At 38.3% G+C, this 15,285-nt stretch overlaps 2 protein-coding genes across 2 annotated transcripts; one reads left to right on the top strand and one right to left on the bottom strand.

Moving 5' to 3' along the window:
• Positions 1 to 2,727: 2,727 nt before the first annotated feature.
• Positions 2,728 to 8,499, top strand: slc7a14b (solute carrier family 7 member 14b; the record flags this gene model as incomplete). Its single annotated transcript, XM_081352625.1, has 7 exons — positions 2,728 to 3,025; positions 4,714 to 4,950; positions 5,074 to 5,291; positions 5,391 to 5,537; positions 6,381 to 6,589; positions 6,976 to 7,823; positions 8,183 to 8,499. 7 exons carry the CDS (start codon positions 2,728 to 2,730, stop codon positions 8,497 to 8,499), a joined length of 2,274 nt encoding a protein of 757 aa, XP_081208751.1.
• Positions 8,500 to 10,963: 2,464 nt separating this feature from the next.
• On the bottom strand, positions 10,964 to 15,027 carry cldn11b (claudin 11b). The gene is made up of 3 exons (XM_081352633.1): positions 14,672 to 15,027; positions 14,269 to 14,433; positions 10,964 to 12,422 (listed from the first exon to the last, which is right to left on the bottom strand). The coding sequence occupies exons 1-3, from the start codon at positions 14,895 to 14,897 to the stop codon at positions 12,163 to 12,165; spliced, it is 651 nt and encodes a 216-aa protein (XP_081208759.1). The 5' UTR covers positions 14,898 to 15,027; the 3' UTR covers positions 10,964 to 12,162.
• Between the last annotated feature and the right edge of the window lie 258 nt (positions 15,028 to 15,285).

The raw sequence follows: 15,285 nt of genomic DNA, 5'->3' as shown, positions 1-15,285 counted from the left end.
TTTGAGCTGACATATTCTAGCTGACATCCATCACCACCATCAATATTTGCATATTGAGTTACATTTGGTCTCCTTTCTTGCCTTTATTTGCATACTGCATTATCATTGATCATTTCTTTCTAACATAGGCCTATATTTAATAATCTATAGCTGCGTTAATAGTGCTTTATGTAGCCTATGCTGAAGTTTGATTATTATTTTTCTCCACAGAGGTTATGTGCCATTCACAAACCGTTAAATCGCTGGACTAAAAAGCAACCGTTTTTTTTTTCGTTTTTTTTTTCTATTTTTAGGGGAGCCAACTATTTACATATCAGCTCCAATAAGGTCAACTCAAATATGCCATTCATCGAAAATTAAGTGCTTTAGCCTACTATCTGTTCAATTTAATGAATTTTCACTTCCGACGTTCCGAGTGACAGACGGTTTCTTACCGAACGTTCTTGTAAACATGCGTTAAAAAAAATCGACATCGAAGCGAAAAAAATAAAAGTCGTTTTTTCGCCGCAGCACATTCGCGTTCGGTGTGGAAGCGCTCATTACACAAACAGCTGATCAAAAAATAAAAACATCGCGCGAATTATTCGTGCGTCAAAATCGCGTCCAGTGTGAAAGGACGTTATACGGACATCTTTGACCGTTGCACCGGGTCTCGTTTCTTTCTCAGTAGCATTAGTCGCACATTAAAAGTGGTTGAACTTTTAAAAAACGTTCTTTTCCATTCCATTTCAATGCGCTGCGTCTCGCTTTTTTTCGAATCCAAAAAACGTGCTGTGTAAATAATGGAATAATAGCGTCTTTTGCTGGGGCTTTGTGTAGCCTAATGGTGACTGATGTCTGACTTCTCTCCTTATATATAATGCCATTCATCTCACCTCTTCCTCATAATCTATTTCCTATTCTTTGCTCAGGACCAAATGTAATCACAGATCCCTTTGTAAGACTTCATAATTCATGATTTCTACACAGAGAAGATGAGAGCCAGCCTAATCTTTTATATTTGTCTGTAATCTGTGAAGAGTATTAACATATTGGGTATGTATTGTTAATATTGCAGTTTATATTTGTGTTCATTGGGTAGGTCATATGTCTTTTATGACCTGGCATTCATTCTATTATTCAATTTCCAGTTATTCACTCAATTCCACCAGGTGAAATAGAAACAGGAAAGTGAATGGGTTACTCAAACCACAATATAATTATAATATCTATAATATGGCACTATGGAGACACCTGTGAGTGTTTGACGTCTGGTCTCTCATTCTCTCTCTATCAAACTCCAAAGATAATGTGGATATAACTTCCCTCCGTATATCTGACATCATCTGGCAAATCACAGTCAGTTGGCGTGTGTTTTGATAACAGCTGAGATATTGTCAGGTTGTATGAACAGAGCCTGCAGTGGGACTGGTAATTACCAACAGGCAGATCTTGGGTCTGTGATGGCAACCGCAGCTTGTCTCAGTGAGCGGCAGGCCTGCATTAGATTGAAAGAAACAAGATAGCACTGAGTGGTGATGCTATCTGTGCAGGGAAAAACAAAAGAAGGCCTTGAGGTGCATGGTGGATCGAAGCAGATGGTGTGACTAACATCAAAGACGACGGTTCATAAATGGGCTTCATGCAGATAGACAACAGAAAGTAGTGTGGTAAAATGATGACAGCAATTGGAAATGGAAATGTTAGGAAAAACTAGTTTTCAAGCCTGGAAATGTTATGGGAAAAGGCATTCAAAAGTCATTACAATTTCTAAAGTAAGTTATATTTTGGATTAAATATGTCCATATTTAGTATATATGGACTAAAATATGTAAGGATTTTCAAAGCAGTGGGATATTTGATGCTCATCTTAAATATCGTTTAACACTAAATTTTCTGACATATGTTTTATTAAGACTGTTGGGAATTTATTATATTAATCATGCTTATTATATATTTCTAGTTAGTTGTAATATATTACATATTCTATTTCTTTAGTACACACACATATACTATATATATATATATATATATATATATATATATATATATATATATATATACATATTGCAGTCAGTATAAGTATATTATTTAATTTAGGAAAAATATATCTGCTATTATATTTTAGGAAAGAATCACCATATTAATCACCAACATTTTAAAAATGTTTATATCCTAAAGCACCAACTTTGTTCTATTTACAGACTTCTGCACTGTTTCCCCAGGCTGAAATATGACATTCTGCTCACATTGTTCTCTCTATTAGTATATCAATATCCACTGGATATCTGATGCTCTCCATATGCTAATTTGCAAGTTTAATGAGACGTGCCACCATAGCAACATTTCACCTAAATGAATGAAGGGACACTTTCTATTGTTCGGCTATTGGAATATGTTTCTCTGCAGAATTAAACCCAACATGATGTCACCGTGTTTTCTTAGTTTCATTATCTTTGGATGATATGTAATTTGCTTTCCTTTCCTTTTTTGTAGGAAGTCATTGCTTATTCAATATAGAGCATGTTGATTGATCAGCTCATGGATCCTCTCTGAGACTGTGCAAGAGAGAGAGAGAGAGAGAGAGAGAGAGGGGGAGAGGGAGAGGAGCAAAGAATAAAGCAGGAGACAGTCATACAAGACAAGTTTAGAGGAAACACCTGGAACGACAGATTGGGGAGGTGACACTGTCACATAAGAGAGGACAAACCTTACCCTTCTTTCATCCGAGTCTTCCTGTTGTGGAGGATGAGTGCTGTCTTTGCTAAACTGGACCCCAGGAGAATTGAGTGGGAGTCGTCCTGGTATGGACTCCACTCACGAATCCTGCGCACTAAACCTGTGGACTCCATGCTGGAGGGCCCAGATGACCTGCATGGCACCAGACTTGCCCGTGTGCTCACTACAGTGGATCTGGTGTCACTTGGGGTGGGCAGCTGTGTGGGCACTGGCATGTATGTGGTTGCCGGGCTTGTTGCTAAGGAAATGGCAGGACCTGGAGTGATCTTGTCCTTCATCATTGCAGCTGTGGCGTCCATTCTGTCAGGTGAGACTTTATGACTTAACAATTTATAAACATTTTGCAATTTAGAGTGTTAAAAAAATCACTGCTGGTGCTCGAACATAAACAGGCCTCTCATATTTCCTGTCGACTCTAAAATAGCATATTTTATGTGTTTCATATGTGCCCTTGAGGGCGGGATGACCCCACCTGTCTGTAGTTACAGGCAGCTGTGATGAGGTTTTCATTGCTTTATTTAGATGAAATTCTTCAAATTTAAGTCTAAAGTTCATGAACCCACAGCAATAATCTATGCTTTATGGGGTCTTTTAGCTATCCCTCAAAAGTTGTGATTTGACAAAGTATTTTATAAAAGAAATTATATATAAAAAAGAATTAAGAACCAACTAGAGTAAACCAGACCCATAAGACCCAGTTCTAGACCAGGGGCCGGTTTCACAAAGCTATTTTAGACCGGTCTATGGTGTTAGACAAGTCTAAAATTTGCTCATAGACTAGTCTAATGCAAGTTAGACTGTTTCACAAAAATAAAGACTGACTTAATTTAGACCAAAAAAATTAGACACCTTACCCCCAGGCTAACTTAGGTCTAAGACTCTGTTACCTTGGCAACCAGCAGTAACAATCAGTTACATTACAAACAGCCAAAAGAAAAGGGAAAATGGCTCATAATTGAAACATTTCTTCTCGTTACTACATTCTCCGCTAAATTTCCCAAGTAAAAAATGCATTGCAGTGTAGTCCTACTTAAGATAGTCAGAGTCTTAAGTGCTTTGTGCAATGGTCTGATTTTGATGTCTGTCTGAAGTCTGACTATCTACTATATCTAAGCCATAGTCAAAGTCTATCTTTGTGAAACCGGCCCCAGATCCTAACCCCAAGACTGAGACTTGTCAGTACAAGCACCAGTAATGCAATAAATAATAAAAATAATAAAATGCTGAATTTATTATTGAATTTATTTCAAACAATCAAGTTTTCTTTGTTTACAATTTTCAAATAAATACAAATAATTTTACATTTCCAGTAAAACTGTCAGGGTTTGGGTAAGCGAAAGGAGTGAGGACTCGAGTGCAGGACAATGGGTATTTATTGAGTATGAGACTGGACTGGACTGGACTGCATGGAAACTGATAATATACATATGACAACAAACCAGCACAAGATTGCAAACACAGGGAAACTAAATAGGGAGAGCAAACAAAGCATGTAATGAGGGAGGACAGGTGGACAGGCAAATGAATCAATAATCGGATAACAAGATGGGTGGGGTTAGACAATCAACAGGAAAGCCCATGTCACAAGGAAACACATGACAATCCATGTGCTTACACCAAACATGACAAACACATGAGCACATGGCCAGCAAACACAAATAACCAGCCATGTGCCCCAACAAAACAAGACATGAACATACAGCTATAATAGCCTTATAAGCCACGTGTTCACACAAAACATGACAACATGAAAGCACGCATGCAGCCAGTGATAAACACAAGCTGCATGCAACTCAGCACAAGACAAAACATGACATGAAACAAGGCACACAGACAAGACAAAACAGGAGTGTCAGGGCTCTGTCACAAAACCAAGAAGCAGACTAGACAGAAGTGACAGAACCCTGTCACTTTAAGTATATTTCAATCATTACTTTAAGTATATTGCTCTATAATGTACTTGCTAAACAGCTAATCTCAGGGCTTTTCCCACAGGGGTCTGCTATGCTGAGTTTGGAGTGAGAGTGCCCAAGACAACAGGCTCTGCCTACACGTACAGTTATGTCACAGTGGGAGAATTTGTGGCCTTTTTCATTGGTTGGAATCTCATCTTGGAGTATCTGATTGGTACAGCTGCGGGGGCCAGTGCTCTGAGTAGCATGTTTGACTCTTTAGCCAATCACACCATCAGCCGCTACATGATCAACCATATTGGAACGTTGAATGGCCTGGGTGAGTGTCTTTCATAGTAATGATGCTACACAAATTGTTTGTGTGGTTTATGGGGTTTTTATGCATTCTTAATGTTGATGTTCATCACACAGCTCATTTATTTGTCCATGCATCTCATATCAGGTAAAGGAGAAGAATCTTATCCAGACCTGCTGGCTCTGGTGATCGCTATGTTGGTGACGGCGATTGTGGGTTTAGGGGTGAAAAACTCTGTGGGCCTCAATAATGTGCTGAATGTTATTAACTTGATCGTGTGGGTCTTCATGGTGATTGCCGGACTGTTTTTCCTTTCTGGATCCAACTGGGAGGATGGGAGGTTTCTTCCCTATGGCTGGTCAGGGGTAAGAATGTTAACTGTAGGGGAAAAAATGTCTTTATTGAATGGGATGTTTAGCAAAATGACCTACTATAGAGATCAGTAAAAATTGTGCGCTCTGTAGGTCATGCAAGGAGCTGCAACCTGCTTCTACGCCTTCATTGGCTTTGATATTATCGCCACCACTGGAGAAGAGGCCAAGAGTCCAGACACTTCCATTCCTTATGCCATAACGGCCTCTCTCGTCACCTGTCTCACGGCGTACGTCTCTGTGAGTACAGCGACTCCTCTCACACTCCAGTACTAAACTGCATGTGAACTTAGCATAATAATTCATTATGTTTAACTCAATTATTTTTAACAAGTTTACCAAATATGATTGTTAATCTATAGTTAAATCTGCTTTCTAAAGACTTGTGAGATTAATCATGATTATTATTATAACTGACAGCCATAGTTTTTAATAGTTAAAAATAGAAAACAAAATTGCATATAATTTGTCTTTCTATGGAATTTCTTCTCATTATTGTCACAATTATCTTGTTGGCTGGGGCTTGTCAGGTAGTATTCTCTATAACAATTCATTCACAATATTTTTTTTTCATAATTACAACAATTCATAATGTAAATGCGCTGCAAATAGATAGATAGATAGATAGATAGATAGATAGATAGATAGATAGATAGATAGATAGATAGATAGATATTAGTTTTGTGTTATTTAAATATTTAAAAGACAAACACTGCTAAAAGTATTTCAGCTTACATTGGACATTCACACTATTCAATTCAAGCACTTTAGAGCTGAGATTTATTTATGTTCTCTATCTCCAGAGACCCAATCCTGATCCCTAGAGCTGAATACCTCTGCTCATTCTTTTTCAAATATTAATCTGAAAACGATTACTTTTTATCCTTCTGAGACAGATTAAACATGTGTTTTCTTAGTGTACAATGGAATTGGAGGAATCATCTTACAGCCTCCATCCACAGCCACACCTATACATGAAATCTGGAATAAGAGTGTTTTCCAGTGGACATTTCATGGAATGTATTGCAAATTGTTTTGACAAACTACCAAATAATACACTTTTTACCTGTGTGTATGTCTTAGGTGAGTGTGATTCTGACATTGTTGGTGCCATTTAACCTGATTGATGGAGATGCTCCGCTCATGGAAATGTTTGCCGATCATGGCTTCCTGGCAGGGAAGTATATTGTAGCTATGGGTGCTGTTGCAGGACTCACCGTCAGCCTGCTGGGATCTCTGTTCCCGATGCCCAGAGTCATCTATGCCATGGCGGGAGATGGTCTGCTCTTCAGGTACATTAATTAGTTTCAAGGGAAGTCAGTTCACTCAGCAGCCAAATTTGCAATGCCTCCAGGCGTGGAATCCACATGTTCCAGATGTGGCCCGGATCTGGGCCAACACTATGTTGCTGACTGGGTGTGAATGGAAAATATTATTCTGGAACCAACACTGCTGAAAAAGTGGGCAGGTACTAATGCACTCAAGTGGCAATTGCCTGTTGTATTTAGAAGGCGGCACCATTTTGCGTGTTACAGTTTCCCCTATTCATATCAATAGGAGTGCACTGACTTGGGTAATATAAAGTTGTTTATTTGTGTATAGTCCTTTCTTTTCTTGTTATGCTCATATGCTTATATTTACAGGCATTTCATCCTAAGTTTGCGTGTGTGTATGCCAGGTTCCTGTCCTTTGTGAGTCCCCACACAGAGACCCCCGTGGTGGCCTGTGCTGTATCGGGGTCTCTGGCTGCTGTTTTGGCTCTCCTGGTGAGTCTGAGAGACCTGATCGAGATGATGTCCATCGGCACGCTGCTGGCCTACACGCTGGTGTCGGTGTGTGTGCTACTTCTGCGATATCAGCCCGATAAAGACAGCTTCACCAGTTTCCTCACAGAGCAGGAAGAGGAGGAACGGAAGAGAAAAGAGGAATTAATGGTGGCTAGTGAGAAGGACATGAACTCACCTTGTGGAGAAGGGTATGCCGACAACCCCTGTGGGGCCAAGAACCTTCCCTCCAAAGGAGACGACGAAACACTGATTGAAAAGTCGGATTCTGGGGGCTACCAGTCGGATAGTTCTGGCTTCGGCGTTGGAGAGAATGGCATCGAGGCGGACGACTCCGGTCTCTTGAAACGTGTATTGGGGTCTCAATATTACACTATGCGGATGCGTTTGGGCCTGCCGAATGTGGGCGACAGGCCCACTCCTGCAACGGGGCGTACTGTTACTTCCTGCGTTCTCCTTTTCTTCATTCTGACCTTCTTTCTATGGATGCTCGTCATCTACGGCTTCGACCAGGTTTCAGGAGGAGCCCGCTGGGCAATATTGCCTTTTATAATGACTATAATTATCCTCATGGTTACTTTGGTTGTTATTATTCTTCGACAACCTGAGAACCCTAAAAAGCTGCCTTACATGGCGCCCTGTGTGCCCTTTGTGCCCACAGCTGCCATGCTGGTGAACATATACCTCATGCTCAAACTATCCACCATCACCTGGGTGCGCTTTGTGGTGTGGTGCTCACTAGGTAGGCCAAGTCTTCTCTTTATATATGCTCCATATATTACCAATCAACACCAAGAACGATGACTATAAAGATAACTGTAACGATAACTATATTAGCATCCACACACCAACGTATGATAATATTTTTATATTTATTATAAGCACATGCTGAAGATATCTCATCTGCTGCTTTAAATGTTTGAGCTCTTTTAAAGTCGAATGGATTCTGATTGGTTGTAAATGTTTTAATTGCTCATCATCTGGAAAAAATCTGATGTTGTGGACTTACCTATTCTCATATTATCAAAACAATTATTAAAATGTATTATTCTAGTTATGATGTGAATGGTCCTTACCTGACCCCATCTCTTCTCCCTACAGGTGTGCTGATCTATTTTAGCTATGGGATGTGGAACAGCTCACTGGAACTCAGCGCTAGAGAGGAAGCGGCTCACGCCAGCTCCTACCAGAGGTACGACACGGAGGTCGACGACAGCTTCAATGTTGATGAAGACCTCCCTCCTCAGATAGATGAAGAGGAGGGACAGTACCAGGGCTGGGCAGCTGAGGAGCGTGGCTATCAGTACCAGCAGCAGGATGATGAACAGAGACCATCCAACAGTCACAATTACAGAAGTAAAGGCAGGACCAATAAAGGCTTTGAGGAGCTGGTCAATGAAGAGTATTCACCGGAGTGAGCAATATAGACTAAACTGTTGTCGCAGTAGAGGTTGGATTTGGGTGACCATGATTTTTCCAAATAGAATATGTTCATGGATCAATGAAATTACTGACAAAAATGTGGAAAGTAAAAAAAGAATAATAATTACCGCAATTTTTGTTTTTGGGGTGTACTAGAATATGATTTCACGCTTGATTGTTCAAAAACACATTATTTTGCACTTATTTTACATTATTTCATCAACCCGAACACGTTGTTTAGTTCCGGTTTCAATGAAGCCCCTCCTTCCGAAATACGAAATGTGCTGATTGGTAAGCTGTCCCAGTGTGTTGTGATTAATTAGGAGCGATGTAGTTCTTTGAATATGGATTCTGTTAAATAAAATATCTCCCCTTGGAGTGGACTTTTGAGGTTTGTAACCTTGCAGATTTTTTTTATGCTCAAACAGCAACATTAGCCTACACACACTAACTAAAGTTGAAAAAGTGAAAAAGCATAATCAGACCCCTTTAAATTTAAATTAATATCCCAGACAGCAACTTAGTGATGGCCCAGATCCGGGCCACATCTGGTACATGTGGATTCCACGCCTACCATATCTGGGCCAACACTACGTTGCTGTCTAAGGTGAATGGAAAATATTATTCTGGAACCAACACTGCTAATAAAGTGGGCAGGTACTAATGCACACTAGTGGCAATTGCCTGTTGTATTTAGAAGGCGGGAGTCGGGACTTCTATTACGAGTCGTCATATTGCGTGTTACAGTTTCTCCTATTCATATATGTATCTGAGCCGACACTATATTATGGAAGCTTGTTTCCGCCACAAAATAAAACATTTTAAAAGATAATTGCGACTTTGTATCTCACAATTGGGAGACTCGCAATTCTGACTTTATTTCTCAGAATTGGTAGCTTGGTTAAAACCAGACCATTTTCAGTAGTAACTAATCTAAGTTTAAGTAATTAATTTAAGTAAGTAATCTAAATTTGCCGGAAGTTGTCTGGGTTTTCCCAGGCTACAGAATTGGGAGATATAGAGTCAGAATTGCGTGAAATAAAGTCGCAATTGCGTGTTATTAAGTCAGAATTACGAGATATAAAGTCAGAATTGCGTCAAATAAAGTCGCAATTGCGTGTTATAAAGTCAGAATTGCGAGATATAAAGTCAGAATTCTGACTTTTTTTCTCGCAATTGCGACTTTATATCACGCAATTCTGACTTTATAACACGCAATAGCGAGTTTATATCTCACAATTCTGACTTTTTTCTCAGAATTGTAAGATATAAACTAACAATTGTGATATAAAGTTTTTTTTTTTTTACCTCAGAATAGTTTATATCTCACAATTCTGACTTTATAACACGCAGTTGCGACTTTGTATCGTGCAATTCTGACTTCATATCTCGCAATTGAGAGAAAAAAAGTCAGAATTGTGAGATAAAAAGTCGCAATTATGATTATTTATTTATTACTCATTCCATATGAACAATCTTCCATACTATATATTGCTGTCTGGGATATAAAATGTTTGAATATTGTATTTAATTTGGGCTCATTTATGGCAGGGACTTGGTTCTATTCATTCCTAGACAGCAACATAGTGTCGGCCCAGATACGGGCCACATCTGGTACATGTGGATTCCACGCCTACCAGATGTGGGCCGGATCTGGCCCAACACTATGTTGCTGTCTGGGTTGTTTAGATGGAGGCAGATCTGAAGGCGAGTTTGCGTTCGATTGTAAGAAAGGGGCGGAGTTTAAGCGGACGAAATGTTTGGAGAAGTCTGGCATACGTTACTAGAGAGAAGTAGCCTACATTACATTTTGTTTCACCGTAAATTCGAGTTTTGAATAAAAAAAAAACAAATCTGAAAATGAAACGCATGTATTTATGAATTGTTCACAATAAGATCATTAACATTCATTTAGAAAACCAATTTGAATTTCCATGTCATGCCAGCTTTAAATTTATGTAAATAAGTATGACATGACAAAATATATAAAATATTTTAGTCAAAATACAAAAACTATTACTAAAAAAAAAAAAAAAAAAAAAAAAAAAACTGGTAGTGTAGTTAATGGTTAGTTGTAGTCCCAACAAAAATGTTCCCGGAGCACATTCTATTTTAAAAAAATCAGTCACTGATAGATTTCCTAGGTTTGATAGTGTTGTTAATCAAGTCTCACTAGTTATTAAAACATTTTTGAGTGTATTTCTTTGTGAAAAAAAATCTTAAACAGGTTGTTAAATGCATTTGCACCTTGTGATGGATAAGTGACTTATCTAGAGGGATGTTTAAACCTGTTTTTAAGGCTTCTTAAGTGCCTTTAAATAATCCCTTCTAAATGTTATTCTTCTAAAATCAAATATAATGTCTTTCTGATGTGAGCTGCTGTTTCAGTGTTGGATTTAAAATCGCACAGTACTCTTTTACTCTGAGATGTTACTTAGATCCTAAACCAATGCCCTCCATATAGAACACTCAAGATGCCTCTTTAATGTAAAAGCCAATACAAGTTGTTACTACATGAGCAGAAACCCCCTAAAGATGCATTGAGTGGACTTTTCACTTTGCATCATCTTCACAGCTGTGTTGGATCTAAAATCTCAAGCGCTCCCTTGAATTCAAGGAGAAATATTATGATTGGCTCCCTGTGAAAGCTTAATAGCTCTCAAAATATTTTGCAACATCGATATCAAATTCTTTCTATGTTGGTTTGTAGAAATGTCTTACTCTTGTGGTTTCACCCTTGTTTAGGTTTGCACGAGGATATTTACATTTCTTCCCTACAGCTATGTGCGTAAAATCATTCTGATTCAGAACACGTGTAAATACACAGAGATCAAGGGTTATATGTTTGAGAAGAATATACAAGTATATTTAAAGTGAAATATTAAAATTCATATATTTTACAAGCACAAATGCTGTCTTTTTTGTGTCGTCATCATCAGCCAAAACAATAATGATTTGCATTTTAAAACGAATATTTTGTGGGTTCAGACACGTTAAATCATGAGATCGCATGACGATTTTGAACATATCACTCAACATGCATAACATAGTGGAAATTATATGAAGTGAACTCCCAAAGAAGCGCATAAAATAATACATTACCACAATAAATCAATCACAGACCATATAAGGTGTGAATGACACGGATTCCTGTTACAGACAATTTTTTCTCAAATTCCAAATGCTGATTTCCTAGGAGGTTGTGTACAGGATGCTGTGAGACGCTCTCCAGGAAAACAGTGCAGATGACATCTGGTCATTTTACCACACAGGTTTCCTGTCTGTCTGTTAGTGCATGCTTTCCTATATGTCGGCATGAACTATTAAGCTTATTAAGCTTAAGTTTTTAAGTAAAGAACGTTTTAAAATGATGTCACTGGAAAATAAAATATAGGAGCAAAATGAATACTGTGTGAATAGTCTATGAAAAAACATGCCTAAGGAACTGGAAGATAGATCTGTTTCCCTTTGGATTCATTTCACCGTCTGTTCAAACAAAGCCTTTAATGTTCAAACCTTTCCACCGAATTCTCTGTTCCCTCCAAATCACATGTTTGCAGTCAAACCATGGCAGTAGAAAAGAAATTCTTCACATATTTCATTGGTGTGTGTGAGCTTTTTTGAGGTAAACTCGTCTTTTCCAGTCTTTATCTCCGCTCTCACACATGTGCGCTCTTGGCGTGACTGTTTATAGGAGGGCCAGAGTTAGCAACTCCACCGTGTTTTGAGTAGTAGTAGTGGTTTTCAGGATTCTGAGTTGGGCTGTCGCCCCTTGAGCAACAAATCATCATCGAGCTGCCAAAAAAACAGAGGGCTGAACCGAGCCATCCAGCATACAGGGAGAATCCAAACGACATCAGGCCGTCCTCATGAAGCACTCCAATAGGGAACCACACCGTCGACACCATCCCACACAGAGCTGAAACAAGCATCATATTAGGAGTTTTATTAGTGGTTGCAGAATTGCAAACCAGCTCAAAACACCTGTAAAAATGGGTCAGACGGAGTTGACCATGACTGGCTCTTCCCCCTCTAACAGGATGTAGGAAATCTGGATGTTTTATAGCTACTTCAGTCAAGGACATTTTCAGCCCTGTATGTTGAAAGCATGATTTCAGGGAGGATATGAGCAAACACAGGACAACATCTAGCATTTTGCTTAGAACTGCTAAATTTTCAAGAGTGTAATAAATTCCTGTCATTTCGATTCTGGAATAATACACTAGTGGGTTGTTTACAGGAAACAAGGCATGGTACACAATTGTTAGCGGTTAAATGCGTTAAAATTACAATGATGGGGTTGAATAAGTGTAGCACTTTACACAAGGTTCCAAAAGGGTTCCCCAAAAAACCTTTCAGTGACAGCTTGTGCTAAAAAGAACCATTTATTTTCTTAGTGTGTAGAACATTTTAATTATATGAAGCACACATATTTTATTTCACTATAAAGAACCTTTTGTGGTTCCATGGATATTAAAGGTTCTTTATGAAAGTGTAGGCTTAATGTTGCTTATGGTAAATGTTACTTTAAAATGTTGAATCCACATATTTAGAAAGGAAAGTTCACTTAAAAATACACAATTTATTCCCCATTAGTTGAAAATCCTAACAATTGGTCTTTGCATAGAGTTTATTAACAATATTTTTTTCAATTAATCGATCGATCCAGTTCACTTAGTTCACAATTAGACTGATCCAATTCTCAGGTTCACTTACTCACAACTATTCCTAATGACTATATAATGACTTTTGGTCTATTTGTTAAAAAATTGTATGATATTTTCTACTTCATATTTTATGCTGGTTTTGTTTCCTTTCCTTTCCTAACTTGAGTCCCTCAGTCCCCATTCATGCTTTGAAAAGAGCAACAACCAGCACATTATGAATGGTTTCCCAACGGGTTTCAAAGACAAGGCTTAAAGGGATAGTTCACCCAAAAATGAAAATTTTGACATCATTTACTCACCCTCAAGTTGTTCTAAACCTGTATGAGTTTCTTTCTTCTGTAGAATACAAAAGAAGATATTTTGAAGAATGTTGGTAACCAGACAGTTGACGGCACCCATTGACTTCCATAGTATTTTTTTTTCCTACTATGGATGTCCATGGGTGCCGTCAACTGTCTGGTTACCAACATTCTTCAAAATATCTTCTTTTGTGTTCTACAGAAGAAAGAAACTCATACAGGTTTAGAACAACTTGACACCAAGTAAATTATGACATAATTTTCATTTTTGGGTGAACTATCCCTTTAAGCTAGTCCCAGACCAAAATGCATGTTTAAGCTGTTTTAACTGAAAGCAACTTGCACTGACATATCTTAAAATATGTCCCCAGAAAGCAACATATTGTCGGCCCAGATCCGGGCCACACCTGGAACCACATGCGTACCAGATGTGGGCTGGATCTGGACCGACACTATGTTGCTGTCTGGGTCAGTGCCATTGTTTTGTCTCAAGACACACCAGTAATGTTTTTTTTTTCTAAGGCACGTTTATAAAAGCTACTTAAATGTCCTAATTTAACTAAGGCCTAATCCTGGCTTAGTCTGAGCCCTGTCTGTGAAACCAGGCCTTTGAGTGCTAGAACAAAAAAAGTGAAACAAATTTTAGGGAGAATAAATGATTTGTGAGTGAACTATCCCTTTAAGAATTGGCCATTGAAATTGTTTAAATATACGGCCATATATATATATATATATATATATATATATATATATATATATATATATATATATATATATATATATATAAGCAATGACTCACATATGAAAAGTATAAGTAGTCCTCCAAGGACTGCGCGTCTGTGTTTGGTGTCTTCGGTCTCTTGGCTCAGTTTGACGCAGGGCATCGCCAACAGCACGAGCGCCAGGGCGGGCAGTCCGAGCAGAGAGGCGGAGACCATCAGAGCGCGAGACGTCTGGATGTAAGCTAAAAATAAAATATCAGTAGCGAAGCTTTACATTATGTTTCAAAAATTCATGCGAGGTAACTTTTTGAATGCCTCAAATAATATTCTGGGAAAACAGTAAAAAAAAAAAAAAAAAAAAAAATGCATTTCAATGTGACCAATAAAAAACTAAATGTTGAATTGGTTTTATTACATAATTTTTTTTAAAAAAAGGATGCATACAAACAAAAATATTTTTACGAAAAAACTGTTTCTCACCTGGTATATCGAGGATTTGGTTGAGTGAGATGCAGTGATAGAGAGCAGTAGAGATGACACACTCTGTCCACAAGCCCTTGGTCTCCAGCTCATCCATCTTCCTGCAGGTGTGCATGCCGTACTTACAGGTCACCACCCAGTCGTTTGTTGAGGTCGCTATTATAATACCAGTCCAGCCGACGCAGCTCATTAAAAAACCACAGAGCAGACGACAGCTATGAGACATGATTTCTGACTGCTGTGAAATGTGTTCGCAAAGAAAATGTTTACTGAAATATGCTCTTCAAGCCAAAAACATACAAAAATATAATATAAATATAAATATAAAGTTATTTAAACATCATATATAAAACGCATTCTGGAGAAGATTAGTATACTAACAGTTTGAGTATGGACTGTAAAACAATCCATTTGGAAAATGTACTTTTTATAGTAGACGTGCCCAGCAGAACTTTCAGCCAATCAGAAGAAAGCCTTGGCAGATACGTCACAATGGCCTTCCCTCAAAACATGGAGAATAACATCCTTTGATTTATTACAGCATTAATATGTTTCTGCTCATAATTTCTCTAACAGTCTTATAATTATTTGGCCTATTCTCAAAATAATTAATC

Source organism: Scardinius erythrophthalmus (genome assembly GCF_964197995.2).
Source record: "Scardinius erythrophthalmus genome assembly, chromosome: 22".
Lineage (NCBI taxonomy): Eukaryota > Metazoa > Chordata > Actinopteri > Cypriniformes > Leuciscidae > Scardinius > Scardinius erythrophthalmus.
This window is presented reverse-complemented; position numbering and strand designations above follow the sequence as displayed.